Raw genomic sequence first — 11865 nt, 5'->3', positions numbered from 1 at the left:
TATCGTTCAGCCCTACTCTACAGCTGACTCAGAAAGAGATCCGATATGGTTTTCTATCATTTTGTTCATAAGCCCAACTCATCTCTGTCAGCTGAGCTCTGTTAATCGTCACTTTGAGCACTGAGGACCTGCAGCGGTAAATCTCGTAGCTCGGCTGTGTTCAGCGACAAAATCAAAGCCTGTAGTGAAAAGATGCAGGAGCAGAAACGGGAAACAATTTTATGATCAGAAAATATTCCTACAGCTGGGGTCATACGTGTGCGGTGAGCACATAAGTATAAAAAAACGTTGTTCCTTTAATCTTCACTCTAATCTAAACATGAACTTTAATAATACAGAATCTTATACTAAAAATAACCCGCCCATGCTCTTATCCTATGAGAACTGTAAGATTAATATGGTGCAGGTGAGAGGGTCTGCGATCAGTGTTGATGATCTGACCAATCACGTTTGTATTCAGGAGTGACATCATGAAGGGCTCGAAGGGCAGAAACCACATTTTCCAAAACAGAAAAGTTTAAAAAAGGAGAAGAAAGTCAACTCAGTCTAACCTCCGAGGACCTGGCTCCTCATATGTGGACATCACATTTTTGTCAGAAACAAAAATCAGGCAACTCTTTGTTTTTACATTCATCAGGTCGCAGTCAGCCCAAACAGCAAAGATTAAAAATGCCATCAAAGAGTTAGGAGGTTAAAAATAACAGTTTGACCTTCCTTTGGTTTTAAATGGGACACTGACCCCAGTTTTCTCGTGTTTGATCTGAAAAGTTTAACGAGTGCAGCCATCAATGAGCCGGGCTCATCGTGTCCGTGCACCGCTCCACCACCGCTCCACCACCGCTCCACCCTCGGACCCTCAGACAGGCTGCGTGTGGTTTTTGTTGCTGTATTAAACCGATCTTTCTCTCTCCTCAGCGGCTAGCAGCAGTTGGCTTCAGGAGCATGTGGCAGATTTAAGTCGAAGGTAAGGACGCTTCCTCGCTCTGCTTACACTCACACACACACATCCATCCTGTATGTTACACCCTATGTGTGCCCAGGTGTATGTCCTCTGGGGTCAAAGGTTAGCCTCATTGATTTGTCTTCTCAGAAACAGCTGTTAGATCAGTTTCTGTCTGCAGAGGCGAGGCAGCAGGGGGCTGAATATCCCCCCGCTGACAGTTTCTGGTCACCTGATATTTGTGGTTGGAAGCTGAGACTTTGCACCAGAGCAGAGTTTGTCTTAAATTCTGTTGATCCGGAGGATCAACGCCCAGAAGAACTGCAGACGTTTTTCTTGGTCAGGAAGGAAAAGCCTCCGAAGCTACGCCACTGATGCTGCGTTAGTTCAGTGAATATTATCGTAACCGCGAGTCTTTCTGAGGCCGATCGATGGTTGGTTTAAGAGAACGAGACGTCAGCAACAACAGGCACGACTCTTCTGCAGCATCATCAAACCCCTGCACCCGTCACTCTCAGCCTGGGTCGTGGCCGACCCGGGGAAACAGCCACACTGATCCGTCCGTTTGAACTGGAGGAATTTGGACGTTTTGAGTCTCAGTGGCGCCGCAGTGTTTGATTTTTAGAGCTGAGGGAGAATTGAGAGTTGGACAATGGCTGATGACCTCAGGGGGCGTACCACAGGAAGTGACATTAAGCAAATGAAAGCGAAATAAGGCTTCAGTGACGCAGACACACAGACTGGCCGATGACCCTCTGACAGCCACACGTCTCCAGGAAAAAGTTTGTGTTCCCGGAGTGGTTGGCGAGTCGTTGCTGGCTGATGAAATCAGTCCAAACCCAGTGACTGCCAATGAGAACAAAGGTTGCTCTTTACGGACGTGTGAGAGGCGGTAAATAAGCAAGCGAGTAGCCAAGACTGTCCACTAGGTGGCAGTCGGGTGACGCACGATGTGCTTTATATGTGGGCGGGGCTTATTATCCAGCAGGTGAGGTAAACGTTGATTATTTTTAACAGTGAATCGTGCAAAGCTGCTGCAGTCGAATCCAAAAATAGAAACATGGAATCAGAAATTTGAAATGCTTCCCAGAATTCAGCTTCCTTATGTCAAGTTATGCAATCAAAGCATGAAGCATTAATCGGTGTTTGATAATTGTGTCGTCGCGTCTGATGAAACACCAAAGGCAACTTCCCGTGTGCAACCTGTCGACCGGCTCTGAAGCCTCTGCTGCTCCTGTGATAAATATTCCATGCTGCTGCATCGCTCCGGCATCCGAAGTGGGTGAAATATACGATGTCTGCACACACACGCGCACACACACACGCGCACACACACGCGCACACACACACACACACACACGCGCACACACGCTGAGAGTCAGCGGCTCAGTCGGCGCGGGTTACTCAGGGTGACAGCCTGGAGAGTTGTGCAACAGAACTGCGCTGTGATTGGCTGAGAGGGCAGAAGTGAACAGGACGTCCCAGCCTAGTTTCCACTCTTTGACTGCGTGTGGGAGAGACACACACAGAGATGCTGTGTGTGTGTTACTGTGTGTGTGTTATCACAGCCTGTCCCCACTTAACCCCAGCATGGTCTGAGGGCCAACTGGGTTATATAAAGCCTGCTGCTCGGTCAGCCTCACCAGCCAGAAGCCTGAGCTGTGTGCGCGTGCGTGCGTGCGTGCGTGTGTGTGTGTGTGTGTGTGTAAGTTGCCACCGGGGAGGAGAGAGACAGAGGAAGTAAAAAATGTGCAGATTTGGATTAACAAGCCCTGATCCTGCTCGTCCGGTTACTTCCAAGCATCGCTGCACCGTCTTCAGTTTTTTTTAAATAGTAACTTTATTTATAGCACATTTGTCTACGTTTACATACAGAGTTGAGAAATTCTTTATTATGTCTGGATTTGTGCGTTTCATCATGCAGACATGATGAAGAGTCACAACAACATCTGGCAGATGTGTCTTCCTGTGTCTGCGCTCAGGGCAGCTCCTGTGTGTTAGAGGAGGAGCAGGAGGTGGTCGGGATTATCCATGATGGATCACTGTTTCTTGGTGACCTCCAATCCCAGAGCCCGACTTCCTGATCAGTTTATCCCATCTGCTGGAGGCTGCAGCTCGATGCTGCTCCCCCATCTTACTGCAGAAATCCACTGTGGTGCTTTCCCTGGAAGCAGAGCCTGCTCGGATCCTTCTCGTATCCAGCCTCTGCACTGGTCTTGCAGCTCGGCCTGTTATCAATGTGGACGCCCAGGTACGCGCACTCTTGGACCTCCCTGACATCCTGTCCCAGACGGTAGCTGTGTAGCCGTCCTCTCACCATCTCTGCTGCTATCACATGCAGGAGCAGATCTGTCCTCCTCCTCCTGAACATCACTAACACATCCAGAGTGTTTCTGACCTCAAAGTGTCGAAGGTGAGCAGGAATGGAGACGTTATCGCCTCCTGAGGTGTTTCCTGCAGCTTCTCTCTCAGTAGCAGCTGCTGAATCGTGTCAATGCACGTGAGGAACCAGAGGAGGCGTTTCTAACCGTGCATGCAGAGGACTGCATCAGCCACCCCCAGATTCAGTCTGCGTGCAAACCTCTCAGGGTCAAGGGAGGTTCTACCTGTGCTCTCAGGTGGGCGGAGACTAGTCTCTGCATCACCTTGATAACATGATGGATGGTTGACCTCTGATGGAGGCGACTTGTTGGTCACAGGAGACGTGATTGTGCCACGGAGGTCACGGAGTCCCACGCCTTTTTCTGCCCGTGCAGGCAGGACGTCTGACCACAGTCAAAATCATTCGACACTTAGAAATCTCTACCAACTTAACTCAGTTGGTAATTTCATTTTCTCTTTATTTTCTTTTTTCCATCTAAATTGATTGGCCTGGAGAAGGCCAGCACAAAGATGATTGGACTAGACTAGTGATGTCACAATGAGCTTAGATTAGCCCCCAAACACCTGGGCAGCAGACAGATGTGTGACTGCAGATGTTCATCGTTGAACGTCTGTATGAGCTGAAGTCTTTACACATATTAATTGTTTCCCTTGCAGACCATGTGATGTTTACATTGAGCTGCTGTGTTGTGTCATATTTCAGGTTATTGTATGCAGGACTCCTTTTGCATTGAAGTAAAAAACACTTGCTGTATCACTGAGCGTCTTCTTCTCTCTCTTTTTTTAAACTGGCGTTTTTTTCTAATGACGATGTGAAAATATTGTGACAGCGCGAGAGCGGTTGCCCGTAGCGTTGTTTTCACTCGCAGCAGGCGTCTGTGTTCAGAGGAGAAGCTCTAAAAAGCCACAGCGGAGTACCTGCTCAGCAGCAAACAGACACGGCTCAGTCAGACGCTTGCTGCTGAACACGGAGAAGCTTTTAGCGGCTCGAAATGCAGACGTTTCCCTCGGGAGCCGTCGGGCCGTAGCTCCCGGATCTGAGACGTGTCGCAAACAGAGAAGTGTTTCTGACGGCCAGCAGGGGGCAGTCACACTGGCTCCAATAACGCTTCACCTTGCATGAATTTTACCTTTCCTGATGCCTTTATGTGCTCACAGGCTGGATGTAAATTATTGTTTCATATTCAGGAAGCAGGGAGGAGTCTGTACTTCTCCCTGCTTCCTGAATTCCACGGGTCCGTCACAGTTCACTGTGAACTCGAGTCAGGCTGCAGGGAGCTGAATATCTGCACACCTGATATTTGTGGGTGGAAGCTGAGACTGGAAACCAGTTTGTCTTAAATTGTGTTGATCTGGAGTTTTTTTCCTGCAGATGTTTTCTGGAACTAGGCCGGGATGCTAAAAGCGTAGCCACGGGAACGACGTTATTTATAAACAAACTGCAGTGTAGAAATTAGAGATGGCACGATGCCACTTTGTTACTTTGAAATGCCGGTTTGGTAGCGAGGCTTCAAATGCTCAACCAGACCGCCGACAGGTCTGGCACGCCACAGCCGCTCTATCACGTGACGCATACTGCTCCGACGTGCTAACGTTATGAGCTGAGTTACGCCGTGTCGCTAGTTTTGGGAGGTGCTTTGGTGATATTGAATGGATCAGATTAGATTTTTTTATGTCTCTCCGATATCCAATCCAGTAATCTAGGTCAGTATCGGACCGATGCGTGATATCGGTCCATCCCTAGTAGAAATGAAACATGTCCGTACATGTCGATCGTAATTCCCTGCAGCTCCATCAGAACCTCTGACAGAGATTCAAACCTGCATCACACTCAGCGTGAGTCAAGGATGCTGCTGATGGATGCACGAGGTGGTAAAAGCATTAAAGGGTTATCTACGAATGTCCACTAGTGACCGGCTACAAAGTGTACGCAACAAGTTAATTGGTTTAAACGTGGACGGGCTTTAGAGGATTATCCCAGGTGTGCTCAGTGGTTAATGAGGTGTCAGGTGTTCCTCAGATGGTATCAGTGAAAACGCCGAGTTCAAAGCTTCAGTGCTGGACCGCGTGCATTTATACCGACTCCGTTGTCGTTGTTTCAAATAAACAATCATTTGTCTCCAATGGGCGTGAACGACTTCAACCAGCAGCAACTTTAAATGTGATTGGTCCCCTGAGCAGATCGCTGCATGCTTCGGACGGCGCTTCAGTCGAGCCCGCGTTCAGCCTGGAGAGTTCACAGTGATCGAGTAGTCGTGGTCCTGCCTCCTGCAGCGCTGTGGCCAGGCTCCGCCCCTTACCTAAACTGGAGTTTTCCCACAGGTTAACGGGTTGCAGTTTGGGCGTTTGTCTTCTTGTTATTGGGTTCGTTGTGGAGCCGGCAGAGCGCCACGGGGTATCAAGAGTTCGTTTGTGACTTTGCTTAAATCCTGCAGCCGCTCTGGATGAGCACACACAAGGTCACATGTCAAATTATATCAATGCATCAGCGGGGATTATGGGATCGCTGGGATTGTCAGGCTCATCCTCGACACTCTGAGTCTCGCCTCTTTCCAGTCCAACACTAAAGACAGGAAGTCTCACAGTGTGCAGACTCAGTTTTTCACTGAATGTCAGATTAAAGAGCCCGGAGCTTTGCTTCAGTAACAAGATCAGATGATCATTTTGTTTCGTCTGTGCCTCATTTTTTCGTAAATTAAAGGAAAAAACTCTCCAAACATCCATTTTTGCTTTAATTAAATGATCCTGATGAATCTTTGCAATCTTAAAGCTACGAGCAGTGACGATGATGATGAGGAAGACACCTAAGACACCTTTTATGTCCCCGCACCTCCTAAGCCTGGCGAGGGGAACCCAGCAGCTCCCGTGTCGTGAATCATCGCTCAGGTTTCCTCGCCGCGGCTCAGATATGAACGCGGAGCGTCCTCCGGTGAATCACAACATGTGCTCGAGTATCCCGCTAACATCGCCGCATCCTGCCCGACCCTCCATTATTCACCGTCCGAGGAGCCGCCGCAGGATCTGATGACGCCGTCTGCTGACCTTGAAGACATTAAAGGAGGAGCACGTGCATTTCTGTTGTTGCTGCTAAACATGTGATGTCCCCCCCCCCTCGTCTGTTCCTCCAGCTCCGCCCGTGGCGAGCACACGCCTCTCTGAATGACATGTTTGACGTTAATTACGTGTTGACATGCGTGTCTCTGCGTTCTTTCTAATCATCATCTAATGATACACGCCCAGGCAGCGGCGGCAGAGTGCGGCCATGTGACATATTGAGTCTCACCAGGGGCGCGAGGTCTTTTTGCTGCGTTTCATGTTATGGATTTCGGTTGTTGGCACTGTGCGCCCTCCGTAGAGGTGCTCTTTTAGGTTTTGGGGCAGGATTAGGACGGAGGATGTCCTTTTCTTCTGCCACAGCTGGAACAGCAGGATTTTTGGCAGTGTGTCCTGAGGCCAACGTTTCTCTTTAGCTGTTTATAAAATGACGGCGAGCCCGTCCACAGGCTGCGTTCGATCTTCGTCTATGGACGAGGCGTCATCGATGGGCGGTCCTCTCTGACCTCTTTCAGTTGAGTCTTCTCAGGCCGAACATCCGGCGCTACGCCGCTGTCTCTGAACCGCGACGTGTGGAGCTCCACCGGGACACCATCCCGCCACCGCATGTCACGCCGCGTTGCATCACGTCACGCTGTCACATCACATTAGGTCCTGTCAGATGCATCGTTCCCTGCTGAAGTGCCTTTGAGCAAGAAACCGAAACTTTCCGCAGCTCCACAGGTGCTGTTTTTTACGCTAGCGCGTCCTTTGACCTCAGCTGAGAGGAACAATAAAGGTCGAGGGGTCAAACTGTTCCTGCAGGTGGTTGACTTTCATCGCACACCTTTATTATATTTGTTACTTCTTTATTATTATTATTATTATTATTTTTATCCAACCAGCAGCAAATAATGAGCATGTATCTGTATAAATATTAATATCTGCTGTTGTCTGATACATGTGACTGTATTTAATAAACCATTTTAAATTCTTTTTGATATTTCACTGTATTATTATCATTTATCAGGGTTTTCTTTTGTACTGTGGGATAAACTATACTTCATCTTCAGTGCCTATTTCCTCGTCCTTCTGATGATCATGGAGTCGGGATGGCTGCTTCTTGGAGCAGGTCCTTAGCGTTTAACTCCCGGGATCGTTTAGATCAGCGTCCCCGTCGGCTCCTCCCACATTAAACCATTTGCTGCTGTTGGCATGAACTGAGAGGGAGTTTTTTGTGTGACGGCTCTTCTCCGATGCTCAGGCAGGATGTGCGGGAACTCGGTCGGAGCTTAAACTAACATGAAACAAAACAAGAATGATCCCATCAGGTCCAGTTCAAATCCCCCTAAAGTCCATTATGATGGCGTGATCGGGTTAAAGGCCTAAACCTGAAGACAAATATAAACACCGGAGGATTCAGGGCTCTGCCTCCCAGAGACGCTGCTGGGTTTCAGGAATTCCAGATACTATGAAACTATGAAGTCAGTTTAAATTCATACCTTTGTGCACCTGTTACCTGTTTGACGCCAGAAAGACTTGAGAGCACACAGACTCAGAGGTGCGAGAATTTGACATTTTATTAACAAGTTGAACCTGCTGCTGTGTCTGCGATGAGCCAATGAGGTGAGGTGTCCTGTTAACCCTGTGAGGTCATCAGTCGAGAACCCCTCAGGTGTGTTCACACCTATTTTTGCACAGTCTGATTTTGTGCAGCGAAGCCGACGGGCGCAAACGTGAACAGAAGCAAATCCAACCAAAGATTTTAACTTCGGCAGAAAGTTTTCACGTGAGCAGCTGGCGAGACGTGGAGGAGGAGTTATTAATGCTGAGGCTGAGTGATTCATGGATCAATAGGTCTCCTGGTTCATCTGACGCCTCCGGGACGCATCGTACGTGATGTTTACAGTTTTGTTTTTTTTAATTCGCTCGCTGCACGACCAATGAGCTCGTGCGACGGGGAGGTGACTGTCACACATCCGTCCTTGCACAGTTGATAACGTTGCTGCTCCTCCGAGTGTTGGTCTGATTTTAATGACAGTTTCATTCACAACGATCACCAAACAAGTCTTCAACCAAACAGGCTGCTCGGCTCTGCTTTGCAGCTTCACCAAGTTTAAGGGCAGCTTACTTTAAAACTACAATTTCATTATAATCACAAAGAACATGCACGTGAGCATAACTGCACTTATTTTTAATAATATACAGTTAGAAAAAAAATTATAAATCAAAACTAGGATGTAGGAAACATACGTAAAGGAAGCTTCCTTAGGAAGTGACCTGTTTCATGTTTCGTCGTATTTTAATCATTTTTATGTTTTATTGACGCTGGAGGAGCTTTTGGAGTTTGTTCAGTGGGAGAATGTGGAGGTGATCATGTGCACTAATCCTGTTTCTGTTTGTTTCCCTGTGTGTGTCTGTGTGTAGTTTGTGTGGCATCGTTCCAGGCCTGAGCAGCGTGCTGCTGCCTCGCATGAACCCCTTTGTCCTGATCAACATGGCGGGAGCTCTGTCCCTGTGCATCACCTACATGCTCATCGAAATCAAGTAAGAATTTAATCTGCGTGGATGTAAATCCCCACGTTCACGCTCGTCCACGATCTGTTTAACCAGCCCGAGTTTGTTCAGCTGATGCCGTTTCCATCCCCGCTTCCCTTTTATATCTTCATCGGTGCTGAGCTTAGAGCGGCAAACGTGCACAGATGAAAATGTCGACCAGCTTCAACGAATAACATGAATATTGTCATTTATTCCTCTGAAGTCTTCCTCAGAGTGAACTGTGCGCTTGTATCGGCTCATTTACAGACTGGATTATTTCAGGATCTGTGGTGGTGACAGTGATGTCGTTTATTTATTTTAGAAAAGTGGAAATCTTCTTTATGTTTGATGAACCATTTCTTCTCTCGTGTCCGTGATCTGTGTGCTCAGCAACTTCAACGCAGTGGACACGGCGTCTGCGGTCGCCATCGCCCTCATGACCTTCGGCACCATGTATCCCATGAGCGTGTACAGCGGCAAAGTGCTGCTGCAGGTGAGACAGACGGGGCAGTGCGCTCCCCTTTGGCCTTTAACCCCAAAATATGATGCAGGTATGGAAGCCACGTGATCATGATTATTTACCGCCTCTCGCCCACAGACCACGCCCTCCCACATCATCGGGCAGCTGGACAAGCTTCTGAGAGAGGTGAGAGCCGGCGCTTTATCGCAGCGTTACTGCAACATCAGGAAGTGTTTCTACTGCTTAGTTTTATCCCAGAGTTCATCATAACCAAACATAAACTGGATCCACCAATCAAATTCTCCCTGCGAGGCTTCATACATCACTTACATTGAGTCCAGATTGTTGCATAAAACTGTCACTTTTGGCATTTAAGATCAAATTTCAAGCGCAAATGTAACTGTTGACGTATCGATCGGGTGTCCAGCACACTGCACCATTAAACTGTGCAGAAACTCGAATTTCAAACCTCTGCAGCTGAGCGGACGCCTCGGGGCCGACTGCGATTTCACCGACGCTCAGGATCTCGACTTCGTTCACAGTCAATCCAAACCACGAAGTAGCAGATTACTGACTGGGCGGATCATTTCACAGCTTCCGTTTTCAGCTTCCTGTCGTACGATGGCGTTCGTCTCCGCCCATCAGGGACTCCCAACATGAACTTTAGTTAAAGAGAGTTGACGAGTCCTGAGCTAACCCTCCAAACATGGCTGCTGTTCATGTTTCCTTCATTCACGTTAACGGTGACGGCAGCTTGGTTTCTGAGTCCTTCAGACACAACACGAGGTCAACGTCAGACGGAAACCAGCAAGCAAACACCGTAAACCACGTTAAACTTTATTAGGAACAGCTGAGAGAACAGCACACTGACTGATTATGACTGATTATGATTGGCTATTTGTGCCTTCTTGTGTCCAATCAGGTGTCGACTCTGGACGGGGTGCTGGAGGTCCGAAACGAGCACTTCTGGACTGTTGGCTTTGGATGTCTGGTGAGTGACAGAGGCCGACGGAGAAACTCTGGATTAACTTATCCAGTTAATCGTGGCGTCGGATCGCTGGCGTTAGAATCAGTGAAGCCCGATAAGGAAAACGTATCCTGGGCTGAGCCTGAGTGCAGCTCTGCAGACTCGTAGTAAATAAATAAGTGAGGGCGCCGCGATCTCTTTTAAAGAAATGAATCGGGTTACTTACAGAGCGGGGTCGGAGGTCTCTCAGGGTCTGCTGATCAGTTCCTCTCTGACGGTTCTTCCTCTTCCTGTTGAGTTTGTCCCGTCTCCCTCCTCCGTCCGCTCCTCCGTCATTCGTCGGATTAGAGCGATGATCTGCAGGGATTTGTTCAACGAGACGAAAAGAAGGAACGACTCATTCATGCGGAGACTTGGCTCCCCCCTCCTCTCCCTCTCTGTTTTTTGGGGGTGCGTTGTTGTTGTTGTTGTTCGTGTTGCTGTCGTCGCAACGCAAACAAACCCAGCTGGCTTTCAGGGCGGGACGCACACAGAGAGGAGCGCACACACCGACAATCTCCTCTGCCGGGCTCAGATGCTCATTATAATTTATGGATAATTTAACCGTGCTGCTGTTGAGCCTGAAGGTTCACACGAGGAGAACTTCCTGTCCACTTCCTGCGTTTTTTTAACGTCCTAAAAACAAAGTGAGGAAGTAAAAGTGAAGCAGTCGCTAATAAAAAACAACAAAGTTCAAACAGGGATAAAATAGTTCATCTGCACTTCATGAGTCAGCTTTCAGTTCTGCTTTATAGCTTATTATCTTAAATTAGCAGCTTTCCTGTTGGAGTTTTGTACTGAGACGCTAACATAAGGCTAGCACAGTTTCATATCACTCGGCTCATACATGTTAATAAAACCAAAACACAACGTTTAGTCAAATTTATCCACCCTGCAGCGCCCTCGAGACTTCAGTGAACACACCCATTGGTTCCGGGGGTTTAGATGGGTGGAGTGGTTGGGTCAGATGGGGCGATGGAGTGGGAGGGGTGGGTGCTTTGAGCCTGTCAAGGTTTAAATTTGGTTGAAATCGGCGACTTCAGGTTGAGTTTAGACTTCTTCTTGGATCTCCTGTAAACGAAGAGCTGCGAGGCACGGAGGCGTTTTCCAGCCGAGGCTCATGTCTGTGGGGTTAAAGATGACATCACCACAGTATCCATGGTTACAGGCCAAACCTTCTGTGTTAGGCGTGTGTCTGCTGAAAGCTCCTCTCTGGTATGAAGGATGAAGGCCGCCGTTCCTCTGCCTGCCTCCGGGTGGCGCAGCGCCCGTGTTTACCTCGCCCTGATGCTGTTTTTATTGTTTGTATTCGTGTTGTCGATGCCGCCGCCCCTCGTGTTGTCGTTTGTGATGCTGCTGCAGTTACACAACTGTTGGTTGTTGGCCCACTGCTAACAAAGCAGCTGTCCAAACTGATTTGACCCCCTGACTGCACTTCTGCCCCATGGGGCGATTCGCTCTGCATGTGTGTGTGCGTGTGTGTGTGCGCGTGTGTGTGTGTGTGTG

General features: G+C 48.5%; 1 protein-coding gene across 1 annotated transcript in view; it reads left to right on the top strand.

The window, feature by feature from the left end:
* Positions 1-11865, top strand: part of slc30a6 (solute carrier family 30 member 6) — a 58754-nt gene that overhangs the window by 45395 nt on the left and 1494 nt on the right. The window contains exons 8-12 of the mRNA XM_005743603.2: positions 902-964; positions 8783-8902; positions 9284-9386; positions 9492-9539; positions 10276-10344. Coding sequence (XP_005743660.1) covers positions 902-964; positions 8783-8902; positions 9284-9386; positions 9492-9539; positions 10276-10344 — 403 coding nt within the window. The remainder of the gene's footprint in view (positions 1-901; positions 965-8782; positions 8903-9283; positions 9387-9491; positions 9540-10275; positions 10345-11865) is intronic.

Source organism: Pundamilia nyererei, unplaced genomic scaffold (assembly GCF_000239375.1).
Source record: "Pundamilia nyererei isolate P.nyererei 1_Seehausen unplaced genomic scaffold, PunNye1.0 scaffold00133, whole genome shotgun sequence".
Taxonomy (NCBI): Eukaryota; Metazoa; Chordata; class Actinopteri; order Cichliformes; family Cichlidae; genus Pundamilia; species Pundamilia nyererei.
The sequence above is the reverse complement of the archived record's forward strand: the minus strand, read 5'-3'. Positions and strand labels throughout refer to the sequence as shown.